Source organism: Heliangelus exortis, chromosome 2 (genome assembly GCF_036169615.1).
Source record: "Heliangelus exortis chromosome 2, bHelExo1.hap1, whole genome shotgun sequence".
In the NCBI taxonomy this organism is placed as follows: domain Eukaryota; kingdom Metazoa; phylum Chordata; class Aves; order Apodiformes; family Trochilidae; genus Heliangelus; species Heliangelus exortis.
Genome location: NC_092423.1, coordinates 91,784,970 through 91,803,495, shown reverse-complemented (window position 1 = coordinate 91,803,495; position 18,526 = coordinate 91,784,970). Strand labels below are relative to the sequence as shown.

The 18,526-nt window shown below is 34.7% G+C and overlaps 1 protein-coding gene across 7 annotated transcripts in view; it reads left to right on the top strand.

The window, feature by feature from the left end:
* Positions 1 to 18,526, top strand: part of ZNF236 (zinc finger protein 236) — a 79,583-nt gene that overhangs the window by 19,751 nt on the left and 41,306 nt on the right. For 5 of the 7 annotated variants that reach the window (XM_071737014.1, XM_071737011.1, XM_071737016.1 and 2 more), the window contains exons 5-11: positions 1,795 to 1,919; positions 5,183 to 5,355; positions 7,462 to 7,608; positions 9,490 to 9,561; positions 14,034 to 14,237; positions 15,806 to 16,034; positions 17,894 to 18,166. In XM_071737014.1, the coding sequence (XP_071593115.1) occupies positions 1,795 to 1,919; positions 5,183 to 5,355; positions 7,462 to 7,608; positions 9,490 to 9,561; positions 14,034 to 14,237; positions 15,806 to 16,034; positions 17,894 to 18,166 (1,223 nt within the window). The remainder of the gene's footprint in view (positions 1 to 1,794; positions 1,920 to 5,182; positions 5,356 to 7,461; positions 7,609 to 9,489; positions 9,562 to 14,033; positions 14,238 to 15,805; positions 16,035 to 17,893; positions 18,167 to 18,526) is intronic. The other 2 variants (XM_071737017.1, XM_071737012.1) reach the window with 1 other exon arrangement.

The window sequence follows — 18,526 nt, the reverse complement described above, 5'->3', positions numbered from 1 at the left end:
TCGGTAGAAATTATCTACCAAAATAATTAAGGAAAATAAGGAAATAATTCCGAAATTAAGGAAAGATATGGATATTTGTGTTTTTTTTTTTTTTAATTTGACAACGTTTTCTGGTATTGTTGAATATGGAAAGACGAATTGATGAATTATGAAAAGTTAATGTTTGATCTAACTTGTTTGACTGTATACAGTAGTTCAAAGACACATCAGTTTGATTCCTGCTTTTCAGTTTAAAATAAGTTGCAGATATTTTTTAGGTTTTAAAATTAGGAAGAGCCTTGTTCCCTTACATTTTTTGCATAGACTGGTTGTGCTTTCCTTTCCCAAGAAGGTGCTTGTTCTGTCTCTGAATTGTTTGAATGGAAAGCTATTATGAAGTTAGAATTTAAATTTGAAATCTACCTTTTACTAAAAATAAATTGTCATCGTTGCTCTAAATGATTAAATACTTCAGAAGGTGATCTGATCTTTAAAGGTTGTCCCTGCAATTGCTTCCGAATTTCAGATAGTGCTGCAGCTATAGTTGAAACAGATGATGTTGCTCATCAAAGAATGTATTCTGACAGTCATGCTGGCCTAGATCTGTCCTCAGATGGAAAGAAGGCGTTTTAATATCCTTACTGTTCTTTTTCCTTTTCATTCCTCAGTCAACTTTACTCTGGATACTTTGTGAATTTTAGCAGATATAATTAACATGTAAACCAAAATCAATTACCCATGCTCTGTGCTCCCTCTGCAAGAGTGTAAAAAGAGTTTAAAAATGGATGTAATATTTATTTGAAGTAGTTGGCAGGGAAAAGGTGCTTTTCTTTAAATACAGGATGAATATCTCTGTTCTTTTGGGAGTATATGCAGCATTTGAGCAGAAGTTTAATGATTGCCTGTGTTACAGAACAGACTGTTACTTCCCTGCTATTTGTACATTGTTACACCAGCTTGTTTTTCAAGGTGGTGGTGGGGTTTGCACATGTGCTCCACATTAGCTAATTCTTTCAGTTGTTCAGTAAAACACCAGGTATCTAAATTTGTGTAGTTTCAATTAGCTCCAAGCAATACTGGATTACTGTATAAGTGCAGATAATCAGGCACTGTGGAAAATATGGAGTGTTCCAGATACCATAATAGTTTGCCTCCTAGTCTCTACTTGTTTAGCTGTGTTGGGGTGGTCTATAAGGTCGAGGATTTTGTTTTTCCTTTTTTCCAGCATAAAATCAGATGTTACTTCTCCACATTGCTGTTGATGTTTTTCAGCAGTTACTGAAATAATTAGCTTGATTTATAGATGGCACTATGTCTCTGTGGAGATTGTGGTTTGGGTTTGAGGGGCGTGGTGAATATTTGGGCTGTTGAATTCTTAACCTGTTCTTGTTAACTTCAGTAACTGCATTGGTACTCTAGTTCATGAGATCTTGATATTCAAGTTAAGAATGCGAGTCTTGCTACATTCAGGCAAAAGAAATGGAGTTACACAGAATTGAAAATTCCCATTAAAATAGAAGTTGTGAAATCGTTGTATATTTTTGAAAAAAAAAATGTCCATGAAAATGTCCCTCGAGAGCCTTTAAAATGTGTCAGTTTTATTACAGAAATTACTAAAATTCTTGGTTCTTGTACCTACTTAGAAAAGTGCTGGTATGTTCTGTTAGTATCATAAAAGAGTTTGGTTTTAACTGTTGCAGTTGTTACTGTATTTTGTCATCAAATTTATCCTGGATGGGGTAAAATAAGCCTCCTCAAAATGATGTTTAATAATATTAATGTTATTTTATTTATTTATTTATTCTTAAATGGCAGGGCATCAAGTACCAGATCTTACAACAGAAACATTGACAGAAGTGGGTTTACCTATTCCTGTCCTCACTGTGGAAAGTCTTTCCAGAAACCGAGTCAGTTAACACGACATGTTAGAATACACACAGGTAGGACTGTGAAAGTAATTGTTTCAGTTTGAATTTTTTTTACAAAATTCAATTAACCCATGAAATTTTCCCCACTGTTAGTACTTGAAATATTTGGCTCATTAGCTGCTGTTACTTGTTTTTTAAAACAACTGTTAAGCAATTCCTTTGCTTAGGAAACTTATATGCTTTTAAAATTTCCAGATGTATATCATTAGAAACAGTTTAAGAAAAAAAAAAGTACTTCATAGGTCTAATTTGTTACAGTATATCAATTTTGGTACTTAAAGTTTCAATTCAAAATTAGAATCCCTAGATAAGGTCCAAACAGCTACTCTAGATAAAGTCTTAAATACTCTGGAGAACTATTTCTAAAATTTACAGTCCCCAAAAGAGTAGAAGTGCATGTGAATGAATAATACTTCTAACATAAGTGGGTTTGCTTTTGTTTTTAGATTGATTTATTTGAAGTTACTGCCATAAATTTTCTGTACTTACTGTAACTGCCATTTTCAAGATGTCCAGAGTGAACTTTGAGGTGATAAGTCATGACTGTAATTTTGATACTTGGAGAAGTATAGGTGACTGTTCAGATTTGCAGAATAAATAGAAAGTGGTTTTTGCTGAATTACTGTAATAAATATGGGTGTATCTAACCCCTAAGCAATTGAAAGAACTGACAAATGCCAAGCATAAAATAATTCAAAACTTTCTGAAGTGTACAAAGAACTATAAGAAAAGTTCTTAAGTTTTTAACCAGTTATACATAGTATGATAGTCTTTGGCTTTAAACAAAATCTTCATTGGAGGTGCTCCAGTGTATGCATGTACTTTGCATCTTGTGAATAAATTAATGTTTGTCTAGTTTTTAGCTGATTCAAGAAGTTAGTTATCTTAGGTGTGCCATGTTGTTTGCACCAGCAGTCTGTTCAGACAGTGATGTGATGAGTTGCCATTTACAAGAATGACTTAGCTTAACAAGGGAGAAATAAAAATTCCATTGCGTGAATAGGAATCTTTTTTAAGTTTTATAGATATAGTTATTGAACAATATCACAAGAGGTCACCCTTGTACTTGCTTTAAAAGTTGCCTTAAAGTAATATCCAAAAAAGTAATTGAAAATTACTGTACTTATTTTTGAATCTTGTCTCTACAGGAGACATTATTTTAGTTTATTCTAAAGTTGAAGAAACTCGTTCAATGTTGAAGAAACAAGATCACAGTTGAGGACACTTTTCTTAAAACTTCAAAAAGTTAAAGAGTTAAAGTTTATAGTTACTTTAAAGAATAAAAATACATTTGTCTGTTGGGAAAACAGAGGCAGAAAATGCAGTCCCAATCTGCTCATGATGGTGGGTCATTATAAGTTCCACGTAGCTAGCAAATACTTATTTAATTTGTGAAGTATGTTATTACTCTAAATCTGCAGACAGCCTGTCTGGCATCCAATTGCTTGAGGTACTGTATAATATGTAAGAAAGAAGAACTCTGCTTTAAAGAATTTAGTATACTTAAATCTTTAATTGTTTAAAGAGCATGTCTGTGCTACATGTACAGCATTATGTTAGTGTCTTTTATTAATTTCAAGCATTTAACACAATATGGAATTGCAATTCCCATATTAAAAACTAAGTAATGAACTTCTCATTCTCCCTCCCAAATCTGTATTTTGTTGTTATACTCAAGAAATGCAGAAATTCCAGTTTTCCACACTAAATTGAGGTTGTTTTTATAATGAAATTTACTTAAATAGGCAAACTTATCCTGAAGCAATACTTCCTTGCAACCACCAGCAGCTATTAGTGGAAGCTAAGCCTTTTATTTATGAAAGCCCAATCAATGTTCTAATTTTTAATCAATATAAAAACCCATACATTTAAAATCTGCAGACCTTAAAGCATCTTCAAAACCCATAAGCAGCAGAACAGAAAATACACATTCTTTCAGAGCTATATGATCCTGTGTGAATTATATGCATGTAATCTATTTCAGAAAATAGCTATTTTTATTTCAGGCAATTTGAATTTAATTAAGAATTAATTATTTCAAACTAGCTGTAATTGCAGATATATAATTAGAAGTCGCATAAAAACATTTTAGTGTACACTGCTTTAGTGCTCAGAATATTTAGCACGTGCTAGTACTCACTGATGTAGCAGACAGCTTGGTGATAATGTTTTTGCTATATAAATGCAGGAAGGCAAAGTGTGAAATGTTTTTAAGGTCCTGGAGTTACCACAGCTGTGGTAACTGTTTACTAAAAGAAAACTAAAAGAACTTACTAAAAAAAAAAAACAATACTGAGTTAAGGGTAGAATTTTTCAGTAGTCAATTAAGACACGTGGTTATAAGAAATTGAACTTTATTTTTAGTATCTGTGTGTTTAAAATATGTAGCTTTGTAATATGTTAATTGAGCCCATTGTTTTGTTTCTGGGGAGTTTTTCACAATCTGTTCATGTACAAATAACTAAGTATGCACAGCACTGAGAGCACTGAAATCAGAAAATAATTACAGAGCATTCCTATATCACTATTGTCGAGATTTTCTTTAATATTTTGTTGTAATATAAACATTCAAGGTTTGTTTTTTTGTTTTTTTTTTAAATTATTTTTCAGCAATACAGTACCTCGCATAGTAAAAACATTTTATTGCACATGTTCAGTAGTTGGTTGTAAGGAATGGCTATTCATATTATCTTAAAATTTGAGAGCAGAAACCAAAGGCCAACTTTTGCAGTGTTTGTAGCAGAAGTTTGCAGAAAAATAAGATTTTTTGATTTTACACTGGAGAAGAGGTCAGATTTTTGATTGCTAGTTATTTATTACAGTCCATTCTCTCCTGTGCTCCCCTCTTTATGTCTGTACAGGTATACACATGTAGTATTTTGTGTAAATGAGTGTTTTGGTTTTCTTTTCCCATTTTTCTTTTCCTCCTGTGGTTTTGCGTAGCAGGTGTTGAGATCTTGCAAACCACAAGTTGAGGGAACCTGTTCCAGGTAATTTTGTCATACAAGTTTCATTTATTTTACCCTTTTTAACCAATAATCATCAGCTAGGCCAGAAAACATTTTCATCTGAGTAGATGCTGAGATGAGTGATCAAGGTAGACAATTAAATTGTCAGAATACCTACTGACGTTTATTTCTGTGTTTATGTTTGTATATACAGATATGTATTTGCAGGATTTTATTTTAGCTGATACAGTTTTTCATTTCAGATACAAGAAACTGCTAACGTTGGTTTAAAGCCCCTCACCCTGCAATCCTCCTCCTTCCTTTCAGGTGAAAGACCTTTTAAATGCAGTGAATGTGGAAAAGCATTTAACCAGAAGGGGGCATTGCAGACCCATATGATCAAGCACACTGGCGAAAAACCCCACGCTTGTGCCTTTTGTCCTGCAGCCTTTTCACAGAAAGGCAATCTTCAGTCACACATACAGAGAGTACATTCAGAGGTAAATACAATTATTCATAAAGTGGTTGGTGCTAATATACTGCTTGTTTCATTTTCAGCATGTGACTTGTCCTCGTTGCTATTCCTGTGCTCTCTTGTGCTTTCTGCAGTCACTACAGATTTACCGCTGTGGTACAGCTTGTAGTTTTTGGTTTTACCTGCTAATTCAGCTTTCCTAAAATAGCTTAACGTCAATAAACGTATATAATTAGCAAAGCCTTAATTCACCATTGTATGTTCAGAACATCGATGGATTAATAAATTATTACTGGGTTTAGGTGGATAGAAATGTATCTGTGTCAGTCGTGTGGGAACGAGGGCTAGCATCAGATGAAAGTAAACCAAAAGCAGCAAAGCAGAAAATGGTGAAAAATTTAAAGGCCAAATAGCAACCCACTAACTCTATCATAGAGCATACTTGCAATTTATCTTTGAAGTATGTATCTTACAGTCTTTTTAGAGGTTTTTCAGCTACAGTTAGAAGAAAATTACAATATAAGTTAAACAATTTTGGTTCAGAGCTCTTTATGCTGATTTTTTTTTTTTTTTTTCTTTGTGACAGACAGTTTTTTAGATTCAGAAGGTACTGCTGTGGTAATGCAATATAATCTTCTGAGCAGTCTTGGCTATGCAACTTTATTCAGTAATTTCCTTGCTGACTTAACTGATTTGTGGTTGGAAATACCTATAGAAAGACACCTAGTTTTGATTTGGAAGGTATAATGTGATAAAGGCAGCTTCTTTTTTCCTTGTTTTTCCATGCATGCAAAATATCATCTCTGCTCTCATTCTTTCCTCCAATTCTGTCTGAGATTTGCTTTCTCATTTTCCATTTTTGTGTTACAACAATATGTCTTTTTTTTGGGGGGGATTTTTTTTACTAAGGTCCTTTTATTGTACTAGAGGTTTTTACTTTTAGGATATGGTACTACTTTACATTTCATATGACTGCATGATGAGTCTTCTTCACCATTTTCATCTCTCTATGGGATAGCTTTTGCTACATAAAAAAAAAAAAAAAGTAAGCATTAATTTCATCATTTACATTGTTGGGTTTTTTTTTTCCAATATGGCAAGATTGGCGGACATAAAGCCAAAAATATTATTCACTTTTTGGTCTTTTACTTTTTTGTGAGGGGAAAAAAAAAAGCTTATGGGATAAGTTAGAATACTGCCTCTTGATCATGGCTTTTGCTATGTTCTGTGATCTTGAGTATGTGTTTTAGTTATTCCCTTGCATGATTTGTTGCTTTTTTTTTTTTTTTTTCATTCTTGCTGTCACAGTCTTTACTTCAAGACTGCATGCAGAGCCCTGTGCTTCATTCTGTCCTGAGGCGGTGACAAAATGTTACAGGCAATAATGAAACATAATAATTTTGTAGATCACTGTTCAGCTGTATGAATGTTTTATCAGTTGATGATTTTTTTCGAAGGTCTTGTTACCTGTTTAAGCTAATATAAGAAAATACAAAATTCCATACTATATTACAAGCAGTGCAGTGGCTTTCTTCTGAAGACTTTGTTGTTTCCCACATAGTGAAAGTTCTGCACTGGAACTCACTGGTATGTGATAGACTTAAGGAGGAGGGAGAAGTGAGGATGGTGGTATCTGCAAATTCATTTGCTTTAGTTAACTCAACCCCTTAGCCTGAAAGTTCCACAGAAATTGCTGCTTATCATTTTCTCATTCTATGTGCTCAAATATATTAAACTTCAAACTATATATTAAACTTCCTTGTCCTTGACTGTGTTGGTTCTTTAGTGGATTTTGTGGGGTGGGTTGTTATTTTTTTTTGTGCAGTCCCTATGGCACAATCTATCTCACCTTCATTCTACTTTGACCCAAAAAAAAAGTGGGGTTTTTTTTCATGGAAAGTTATAAAAGATACTTTGTAAAAGTAAACAGAAAAGAGCCAAAATTTGAAGATAATTTATCTGTTTGGTTGTTTTTTGTTTTTAATTTCCAAACTATATATATCAGTAACTTGGAAAAAGAAACCATTTTAGCTCTCATAAACGTCAGTTAAGTGTTACATGGATAAATAATGAAAAATATAAAATTTGGTAGATTTAGGGAAAATGCACTCTTCTGTTTGTTTTGCTGAAGGTAAAGAATGGCCCTACATACAACTGTACAGAATGTAGCTGTGTCTTCAAAAGCTTGGGCAGTTTAAATACACATATCAGCAAGATGCACATGGGTGGTCCACAGAATTCTGCAAGCTCTTCAACAGATGTGTCTAATGTCACAACGGTAAGCTTTGCTATTATGAAAATGCATTTATTAGTTTAAATAAATCTATTAGTTTAAATCTATATCGTGCTTCTGGTAAGTCTTCAAATAGGTTAGAACTAAAAGACCTGTAGCTGCTTTCTGTATATTTAAATTTCTAAATTTGCATTGATAAACACTGGCAGAATGTAAATTGGTCAAGTATACGCAAAAAAGAATTTAGAGTTTGAAGGTTTAGATGAAAATACCAAGTTTTATTCTAAAATTAAGTAAAATATAATTCTGATGCTTGCAGATTGTGTGTGGAGGAATGCTTTCATCCCCAGATAACATAAAAATAATTGTGAAGTTTTGGAGGAGCAACAAAACCCAGAAATACTCAAATTACATATTAGTTTTAACTTCAGAAACTGTTTAAATAATTCTGGTTGGTATAAAGACATAGTGGATTATTCTGAGTAATTCTTGTAACTTTTTTTTAAATATTAGCTTTTTATTTGACAGATCATAAGGGAAAAAGCTTAGATTTAATGGAAGCATTGAATATTGTTACTTTTTTTGGGTTTTTTTTCTTCTCCAAGATACAAGAAGCTAAATTTGAGAAAATTCTTCTGGCTTCATAAGAGCCAGTGCATATTTAATGCATCATGGTATTTTTTATTCTTTTTGACTAGAACGAACTCTCCCATCTTTATTCCACAGTTTCACATAATTTCCTATTTTTATACTTTAAAAATCAATGGCTAACAATGGCTACTTGAAGAAGATGGTTATAATTTAGTGTCTCAGTTTCACTGTACAAACCTATCTTGTTGAAAACAGGTATCTAGTTGTGTTGCTTGAAGAACCGTTTTTTTTTTAGATTTCATAAAGTTTTTTTTATATGGCAGATGCTATATGCCTCTTCAGGTGAAAAGAAAAAAAAAAAGACTAATGTGGCCTGTTTGTTTGCAAGTACATATAATGTCCGTGTCTTTTTATACACCTCTAAATTCACAGTCTTAAAAGTAGAATCTCATGTTTGCCTTCCCTGGTTAGCAGTGATTTTCTTGCTTTGTTTTGCTTCAGTACTTTGCATTTGCATTGCACATTGATATTACAGAAATGTGTTGTCATTATCTTTGCTGCATGCATACTTCTGGGCTTGCATCAAGGAGGGGAAAAATGAAGAGAAACTCCATACAGTAGTATTAGCAAAACAGGAGAAAAAAAATATTCTTTACAAAAAAAGATGCCAAGAACTTTAGCAAGGAAGAACAAAGATGGCTGACATGGCCATTGGATATTAAGAGTTTTACACTTCAATGTGAAACTTCAGAGAATTAATGATTGATGGATTTTTATTGCCATAACAAGACAGTACATTCTGAGATTAGCACTAGCTTTTTTAGATTACAAGTGACTTCTTCATTCTGCTTGCAACTTCCAGAGCTTCTTTAACAACAAATCCCCAGTATAATAATGATCCTGCTCGGAAGTTTACAAACAGTCTCTGTTATCCCTGGTTATGTACCTTGGGTATGAACAATGGCTATGTCCTTAATATACATGTTCCTAAAGTTGAGGTCTTCTGAATTGCTGTGCTACCTCAGAATGTATTCTTTTGTGATACACAAGTACATCTTGTAAAATACACTTACTGTACACCTGCTGTTTGTCTTTTGCTTTACCAGTGCTTACATCTAAGATATTAGTTTATGTAACTTGTGTTTATTTGATGTACATAAAGTATGAAGCAGTATTAGTCAATCTGTGTACTTTTGTATCTCTTCCATTGTCTCAGATTTTTATGTCCCCAGTCTCTGTACTGTGAGAAAGTTAACAGTGCTAATGTTAAGAGTTATAATAGCCATGCTTTTCTTCTTTTTGTACAAAGACTTGAAATACTTTATATCTTTGTAGGATCCTGTCAGCCAGCCTTTAACTACATCCCCTGCTAATCTTTTGCAACCTGTTGATAACAAATGGAAGAATGTAAGTGTAGAGTTTTTGTCCTATTTTTGTATTGAGACTAAAAATGTGAGAAACTACACAGAATTTTGTAAGTATTCATTTAGCTGGTGAAAAAGGATATCCAACAGTTCACTGTGATAAGTTGATCAGCTAACATATGAAGGCAAATCTGTTGGTGAATGCTGATGGTTATTTAGGAATGGAGCAGGTCTTGAATGGCCTCTGTTTTGTCACTCATGATACAGTCATGATTTTGTATATGATTCTGTTAATTAGGCCTTAAAAATGGGGGCATATATTTTCCTGCATAAAAAGACCAGAGGAGAGTAAGAACTCTAATAAATAATAGATTATTTAACCTTTCTCGCTTTACTTCAGAGATGCCGTGGTTTGTGTGGAGAGGGACGGAGCGGTGTTGGTGCTGGTTCAGTTGATTGGAATTGAGGCAGTAGGGGAACTGTGGGACGCAGGTGGAGCCTGTGGAGCTGTGGAGGGAAGGATGATGCAGAACTGGCTTCCTGGCACCCCACAGCAAGCAGTCTTGATATACAGACAAATCAGGTCTTGATATGCCAGCCACAGTGAGAGCATTGGTGTGTTTTGTTGCAGCCATGTAGCGCGTTGCCAACCATAGGTTGCAGCATGGTGTCTTAGTGACAGACTAATTGACTTGCATTCCCCTCTTTCCAACTTCAGCCAGTCTTTATTTTCTCATGTATTACAATCCTCAAAGCCAAAGGCTAGGAAATGCTGCAGTATTGCTTTTAAAGTAATCATTACCAGTCTGCCCACTTTGTTTTTGTCTTTTACTGTGAATTCTCTCTCTGCATGTGTACGTGTGTATCTGAAGAGAAGATAATCACCAATTGTGCCACATTGTGTGGTGCCCTGTTCCTGATTCAGAGTGCCAGGTTTTTCCCTAGTGAGAGATGCCAGCTGGGAGCAATGATCCTCCCAGAATTGTCTGACTTTGAGTGAGAGAAATGGTCCAGTTCCATACTTAGTCTTAGCATCCTCAAACCTTTTTCCTCTGCATATTGACAAAGTGACTGCTAAGCCACCAAGCAATTTTGTGTGTACTTCTAGAGTCAGCTTCAGCTTGGATGTGGCACGTCTAGGAAATCAAGCAAGGAGAAGCCTGACTTTCTAGTCTAGTAGCTAGAGCAGAAACCTGAGTTCTACTACTGCTATTTTTACAGTAGTAACTATATATGGTAATATATGTATGGGGGTCTTGGGGAAAAAGGAACGCACCTTTTTACCTCAAAACTAAGGCAGATAGACCTCATTGCTAAGGAGAATCATCAGTTTTGTTTGGTGTTTTCAGATAGTCCTCCTTTGATGTGCTATCTGCTTATTTCTGTGCCTTCAAGATGCACAACCTTCTTGTTCATGTGTAATTGCTGTTCATTTATTGAACTAGGATATATGCTCAGATTCATCATGGGACTGTACCATGGTTTTAAGAAAATGTGTAGGTATTTTTATTTAATGTTAGCTTTTTTGTAAGTAGAGCTAGTGGCGTCCTTAATGATTCTTTTCCTCCTTTTAATGGAAGTAATAAAAAGCAGGGGTATGATTTGCATTTCCAAACAGAATGACATATTAGAATTAATGTGAGGCACCATAAGTTATTTTTAAGATTTTCAGAGTCAGCTGGTAAAAGAGGCACACAAAGCAATAACCATTGTTACCGTGTTCCTGATGGAGTCCCTAGGAAATTCAATCTTGAGCCCATACTACTTAATATTTTATCAGTGACCTGGAAGAAAATATAAAATCATCACTGATCACGATGATGTAAAGACTGAGGTAATTCATGAAGAGTTCAGATCACATTTGATCTGATCTGATTTTCTTGGTGAGCTTGGTGTACCAAGCCATCTGTGTTCTGATATGTCCACGAATAAAATCATGGATTCAAGAAAAGGAAAATCAGGTCATATTCACAAGATAGGAGTTTTCAAGGATTGTAAATTCCTCTTGTAAAGAGGGATGGAAGAGGTAATAATTGATATATCAGATAAAATTTAGGACTTTATTGCCTGTAAAGTTAATTTTGGTCTTTTTATTTATAGAAGAAACTTTGTGTAGAAATGAAATGCTTGTATGTCCTCTGTGTTTAATTCTGGAAGTTTTTTCTGTTTCTGTAATTCTGTGAATTATTTGTTTACTGTGTTCATTAGTCATGAACTGTATTCAGAGATAGAGGAAAAGCCATCAGAATTCTTTAATTATGATATGTTGTGTTTTATTATTGGAGAGATTCTTGGTACATTATCTTTTTCCTATCAGATAAAATATTCAAGGATGAGTCAATCTGCTCTTTGGAAGAAAAGGGAAAGATCTCATGTCTTTATTAGAGAAAAGTCTTGAAGGTTGAAGCTAGAAAAATTCACGCTCTGAAATAAAGCATGGATTTTTAGTGTGGATAATTTACTGTTGAAGTAACTTATTGAAGCTGGATAGCAACAGAAAAAGTTAGCACAATAAAATACTAGATTTAAAGAACTGCTGTTGTTTCTGTGCACTTACTTGAAGGAGTAATTGACTCGGAGCCGTCACGTGGTCTGTGTTACACAGCAGATCAGACAGACCAAGGGTGATCACAAGGTCCACTATTCTAACTGAACAAATGTGGAATTATGAAGTAGTAATAAAACACTTCATTCTCTAGGCTATTTTAAAAATCAAATATTGAAGTGAGACCTAGAAAGAGACTACTGAAACTTTCTATAATGAAAAGGGTATCTTAACATATAATGGTAACTAACTTCATGTGTGTGCATATTTATATATTAGTTTTCAAAAAAGATGACCTCTGTGAGACTGTATGTAAACTGCTGCTGTGTAGTACATGAACAGCTAAGTACATGTAGTAATGTGGTTTTCATGACAAATACAATGTTGAACAGTTACTTCATTAACACTTTGGTTTTTTCTCTCACTAAATCTTGGGAGAATTTTATAGACTTAGTACTGTGGACTCTACTAAAGAATGTTCCTGCATTCTGTTGCAAGAAACTGAATGGTCTTTGTGGAAAGCACTCCTCTCAAAACACTTAGCTTCAGTGCCTGTTTATTGCCATGTAAATTGGCATATAGTGTGTTTTATTTTGTAAAATCCACATTGAAGTGCTTAGAACACTTCTGCTAAATCTGAGGAGAATCGAGTCTTTCCATCTGTCCCCTTGGTGAGGTCAAAAAAGACAAAATGATGGCTAAATCAGCGAAACAGCAAGTGCTGTTCTCACATGCATGCAAGAGAAATGAGATAAGGGTTTGTTTTATATCGTCTCATGAGAAGATATTAAGAATACTTTGCCAAATTTGCAGGGTATAATTTGAGTCAAACTGATTTTTATTAATGTATTTCTTTGTTACTGTCCTCAAATACGGCAACAGTGTCATTTTAACTGTCTGGTGTAATGTGTCAATGTAAAGAAATTCTCAGCGTAGTTTTCATATTGGAAGAAATACGCTTGTGAGGCCTAAAATTATTCTTTGGTACAAATAATCAAAAGTAAATTAGCCTTTTATATACATGTGTGTGGGTGCATGCATGCACCTGGAAGGGATTCTTTTTAGGGAACAGAAGTGTATATTAGAAGCAAATATCCAGTGTGTTTTAAGACATAGGGCCAGCCCCTGTCTGCAGTGGAATAAATGATTGAAAGCATTTGTTTCAATATGGTGCTCTTACGGAGTTTATTTGTTATAAAGAAGAGAAGTTTATAAGTTAAGGAAAATGGAAAGAATCTTTATTTCTGATTCTAAAAAGACATAACAAGGCTTTTTCTCAGTTTCTTTTCATATTTGTTACTAAGGTAGCCTAGGATATAATTATCAAATCAAAGGTTAAGAAGTTTCATTTTTAGACTTAATTTTTTTCAGTAATTTGACACAGCTCCATGTGCATTTACATTTTTAGAATATTGAAAAATTATTCTAAAGCAAAGAGATTTAGAAGATTGAAAGGTGAAGGGAAGAAAGTTAGGAGTTTGATTGTTCTGAAAGGTTTTAATGTAGCAATGCAAATAATTTTATACAAGAAAATCTCGACTAATAGAGGGTTATTTTTTCCAAAGGTCTTGCCTTAGTTGAATGTAAACTTTTTAAAAAGACAACCATGCTAGTGGCATTTATTTGTTTTGGAATTACTTTTGGCGTGACCTCTATATGTGGAATTCAGTAACTGATCTCTGTGTTTTGTAGACTGATTAAAGGTCCAGTAATTACAATAAACTTAATTCAAGCTGTAAACTTAAAGTTACACAGCTTGGGAAGAACTCCAGAAAAGGGATATACAGAAGCAATTCTTTAGTGGAGTCAGCAAACCCTTAATGTAAAATAATCCTTGTGGCTTATAGTGGACATACAAGTAAACATTCGTGCAGTGAGCAGATAACTGACATTTCAGATAAGGGAGATGAACAGATGTATTCCTATGTATTTTTCATCTTCCTTTACATATGTACTGCTGTCTTTTTCAGGCCACACATTTTCGGTCTCCACTACTTCAACAGACAGAAAACCAGGTGTCTGCAGCTACTGCTCACCAGGGCCAGCAGTCTGTAACTGATGTCATCCAGCAGCTTCTTGAATTATCAGAGCCAGGTCCTGTAGAAAATAACCAGCCTCAACAACCTGGTCAACAGCTCAACATTGCAGTGGGAATCAATAGAGATATTTTGCAGGTAAGAGCTATGTGTGAGAATAGCTTTAAATTTTAGTGGATTCTTTATTTTAATGAAAATTGTTCTGAGTATGTTGCAGTTATAGCATTCCTACTGCATTTTTAAAAGATCTATCAGTTAAGAAGGAAGTGTAAAGGTGTACTGAAGAAGTATGGAATGCACCAAGTTACCTTCTGTATAGTTTTACAAAAGCAAGGCTGTATCAGTTAGATGACTTAGAGGAAAGCTTCAAGTGTATGCACTCATACATGGACATTTTATTGATCCGTTTTTTTTTTTCTTGTAGCCTAGAAGCAGCTTGTGTCATTACTGTAAGTTATGACATGCTTAAAACATGATGACATTGAGGAGGGGCATTTTTTTTTTTTTTAGAGTATTTTCTATGCTTAAAAAAATGAGACTTTATGCAGGGCCACTATCCTTTTCTATTTAATGATGACGATTTGAGGATTTTCTGTTGGTGCAAAGAAAATTCCTTCCTGGATCAGGCCAATGTTTTGTCTAACTCATTACATTGTCCTTCATACTGGCTGGAGAAGATGCTTCATAACAAGGGATAGAGGCAGTAATTCAAGTGTCTCTGCTTGTTCTGCAGCATCCACTGCATAGTGGAACAGGGCAGAGAATATTATTCTTTAGCATTGATGGTGGCCTGCTAATCTTTAAGCTATTTTTTTCATTTTCAGTCTTTTAATTGCCATTTACATTTCTTTTTGGAAGTCTCAAATGTTACATGGCTATGTGCAGGTTCACCATGTTACCTCTTCTGAGTTCTTTCATGTTGGGAACATGATGTGCAGTTGCACCAAATTATAATGCAAAATGTTAACTATTGTTGTGATAATTATTAAAAAAATATTTAAAATTGTGTTTGAGGTTGGTTCTTTAACTTACCATATAAGCATTGCTAGCCATATTGTACAAATGAAAAATAAAATGTAAGTTTTCTTCCAATAAAATATTTGCACATTCCTACTTAAATGAGTGTTAGAGCTCTTAGAGCCTTTTCCAGAAACAACAGTATACATAAAGATGCTTATACTTCAATCCCTTCTATGTGTACGTAAAAGTGAGTGCATAGCTTTCCCTTCAGTCTGATGGTTATCAGTGGTTTGGTCAGAGGGGCTTTTGAGCTTTTCTGAGCCTTTCAGTGATTAAGCATTCTTCCTTTTTCTTGTTGATCTTTTTTTTTTTTTTTTTTTTGCTTTTTCTTTCTCGTCTATAGCTTCTCCACAAGCTGACTGGCCTCAAACTTGACCTTTTAGGGGAGCTAATCTCTCATGCAGCAGGCATAAGAGATAGCTATATATTCCTGGCAAATGCTTGGTCCTGGAGAAACACTTGGCACTTTTCTGAAAGGTAGTTGTTGGCACTTGTGTTACTTCAGGAAATCCAACTTCAAACCTGACAATCAGAAGCCAGTGTTGTGTAAGGATGTTTTTGCCAATTTGAAATCCAGCTGAAATTCTAGGATGATGAGATATTTAATTCCCTAATGATATTTTTATTATATCTTCTAAGTTGAGCCAGCTGTGGAATGTTAATCTAGTTTTTTTGTTCTCTTTTAGCAAGCTTTAGAGAACAGTGGGTTGTCTTCAATTCCTGTCTCTGCACATTCTACTGACTGCAGCCAGGCAAAGACCCCTGGGGTCCAGGATCAGAATCCAGACATCTCAACTCTCTCAAATCATCAGGCTGATTCTAATAATGCAGAGCAAGATAAGGAGCAAGAGAGTACAGATAAACTGGATAAAAAAGAAAAAAAGGTTATTAAGAAAAAATCACCGTTTTTACCTGGTAATGTTGCCACTGCTTGCTACTTCTTGTGCTGTAAAGACAATAGTATTTTGGGGTTTGTTGATGGCATTATAAAGGGATTATTCCAAAATTATTGTGAACAACTTAGCAACTTTGTTTACTCTTACTTAAAAAACCCCCATTGTATGTAAGTTATAATCGATAGCATTTTAAATATTATACTAATACAAAACACTGTTGGAATGGCATTAAATGGAGTTATACTGTTAAATCTTCTGGATTTAGATCAGCAGAAGAGCGCAAAAAAAGAAATAATATGACTTTTTTTCCCCCTCTTTTGCATTGTCCTTCTCTGAGAAGGGTTGAGTTTTCATGGTTTGTCCCAGAGCACACAGTTCTTGCAAGCACGCCTCTTCCTCTTTGGAATTGAGGCCTCACAGAGACAGTGCTGCTGCTTCATGCAGCTCTTCACTGATCTAGGCTATGAAGGTAGGATGGAGGTTGTGGATAGTACTTTGTATCACCTGTGTTTGAAATCACATGTATATGCTTTACTGGCTAGTCTGGTAGAGACAGATCTATAATAAGCAGTTACTGAGTTCTGTCTGTACTATCTTTATAGATACTTTGATTTGCTTATTTTTTTGCAAGGGATTCAGGAGTTGATCTAAAGTCAAAAACTCCTCTTGACCAGCATAACAGCGCTGAAAATCAACATTAGGGTTTTTTTCTAGCAATAATAGGGGCAATAGTTTCAAGCTTAAAGAGGGTAGATTTAGATCAGGTATTAGGAAGAAGTTCTTTAGTGTGAGGGTGGTGAGACACTGGCAGAGGTTGCCCAGGGAAGCTGTGGATGCCTCATCCCTGAAAGTGTTCAAGGCCATGCTGGATGGGGCTTTGAGCAACCTGAAAAAGTGGGAAGTGTCCCTGCTCACATCAGGGGGAGGTTGGAACTACGTGATCCTTAGTGTCCCTTTCAACCCAAACCATTCTATGAATAACTTTTCTTGTTCCTCATGTGGAACAGTGACAACTCTCTCAATCTGAATGCAAATAAAAATAAAAGGTCACTGCTGTACAGTCGAATGCAACTGCCTTTATTTCTTTATAAAATAGCAACCTCAGTGTATTGACATGTTGTATGGAGGAAAACACTATGGCAACTGATTTTAATGAGTGAATGTCTGATAGTGGGTGAGACATATGAATAAAAAAGCCTTTTTAAAAAATTCTTTTGTAATTTTTAAGAAGATGTCTGCTGTTGCTTTAGGACAGAATTTAGGGTTCTTTCGTCATAAAACAACTTCTGTGAAAAAGTAGTCTTAAATTGTAAATCTTTCAGATAGTCTTTTTAAGAAATTTTTCCTCCTTAAAAAAATTTGTAAATTGCAATTTAAGTTTGAATTTGGAGAAGAGAGGCCCATATGAAGTACTACATCCTGTGAGTTAGATAAGTGCTCAGTGCTTAAAATAGTTTGGTGTGGTTATGTATGAGGAGTTACATTCACTGCTGGATAAGTTTATATCAGATGTGGTATTTATAAGTTAACTGGTATATTATATTGCATTACATCTACATTCCGTATTTCTGAGTGGTGTACAAACTGCATCCTCTCTGTTCTGTGAAGTCAGAAGTTTCTTAGCTTTATAGTAGCATACGAACAATTGATTTTTCAACAAGATTCTCTTAGGTTTTGGGGTTTTTTTTTGTTAAGTAGACTGTTATCTAATAGAGAACTAAGTTGTTTACAGAGTGTGTTGTAGTGGCATCTATTTGACAAATAGATGTCATGGTCACTTTGTTCACCGCTTTGTGTAATGGTGTCAGTGTAGTGGAGTTTTGAAGGACTGTTAAAATGTTTCCAACACATTCGTTTTGTTGTTGTTCCTTACTTTAGGTTCTATACGTGAAGAAAATGGAATCAGGTGGCACGTTTGTCCGTATTGCTCTAAAGAATTTAAAAAACCCAGTGACCTGGTGCGCCACATTCGCATCCACACCCACGAGAAGCCGTTCAAGTGTCCCCAGTGTTTCCGCGCCTTTGCTGTGAAGAGTACTCTCACAGCACACATAAAAACACATACAGGCATTAAAGCTTTCAAGTGCCAATTTTGTATGAAATGCTTTTCCACCTCAGGGAGTTTAAAAGTTCACATTCGTCTACACACAGGTAAGGCCTCAAGATTGCTTTTGTATTTTCTGTGTTGCAGGCAAGACCTTGAATAACAAAAAAGGCATTGTGAAATGTCTAAATCACGTCGTTGATACCTATCAGAAAAGGAACTGGTTTTGCTGTCTTCTATGACAAACTTAAATTTTTCTTATCACTTTCTAGTTTTTCATGACTATGAAAATGTTTTATACAAATGTTTTTGTATAAAAGCCATGGACATTTATTTTAATGATTATGAGTTAGCTTTTTGCTCCCTTTTAATATTGCTATTGTGAGTGTATTTAATTTTGCTTACTAAAGAGTCATACTGTTAGACTTTTGAGTTTTGTTTTATCCCCAGTCATCTTTCATATTACT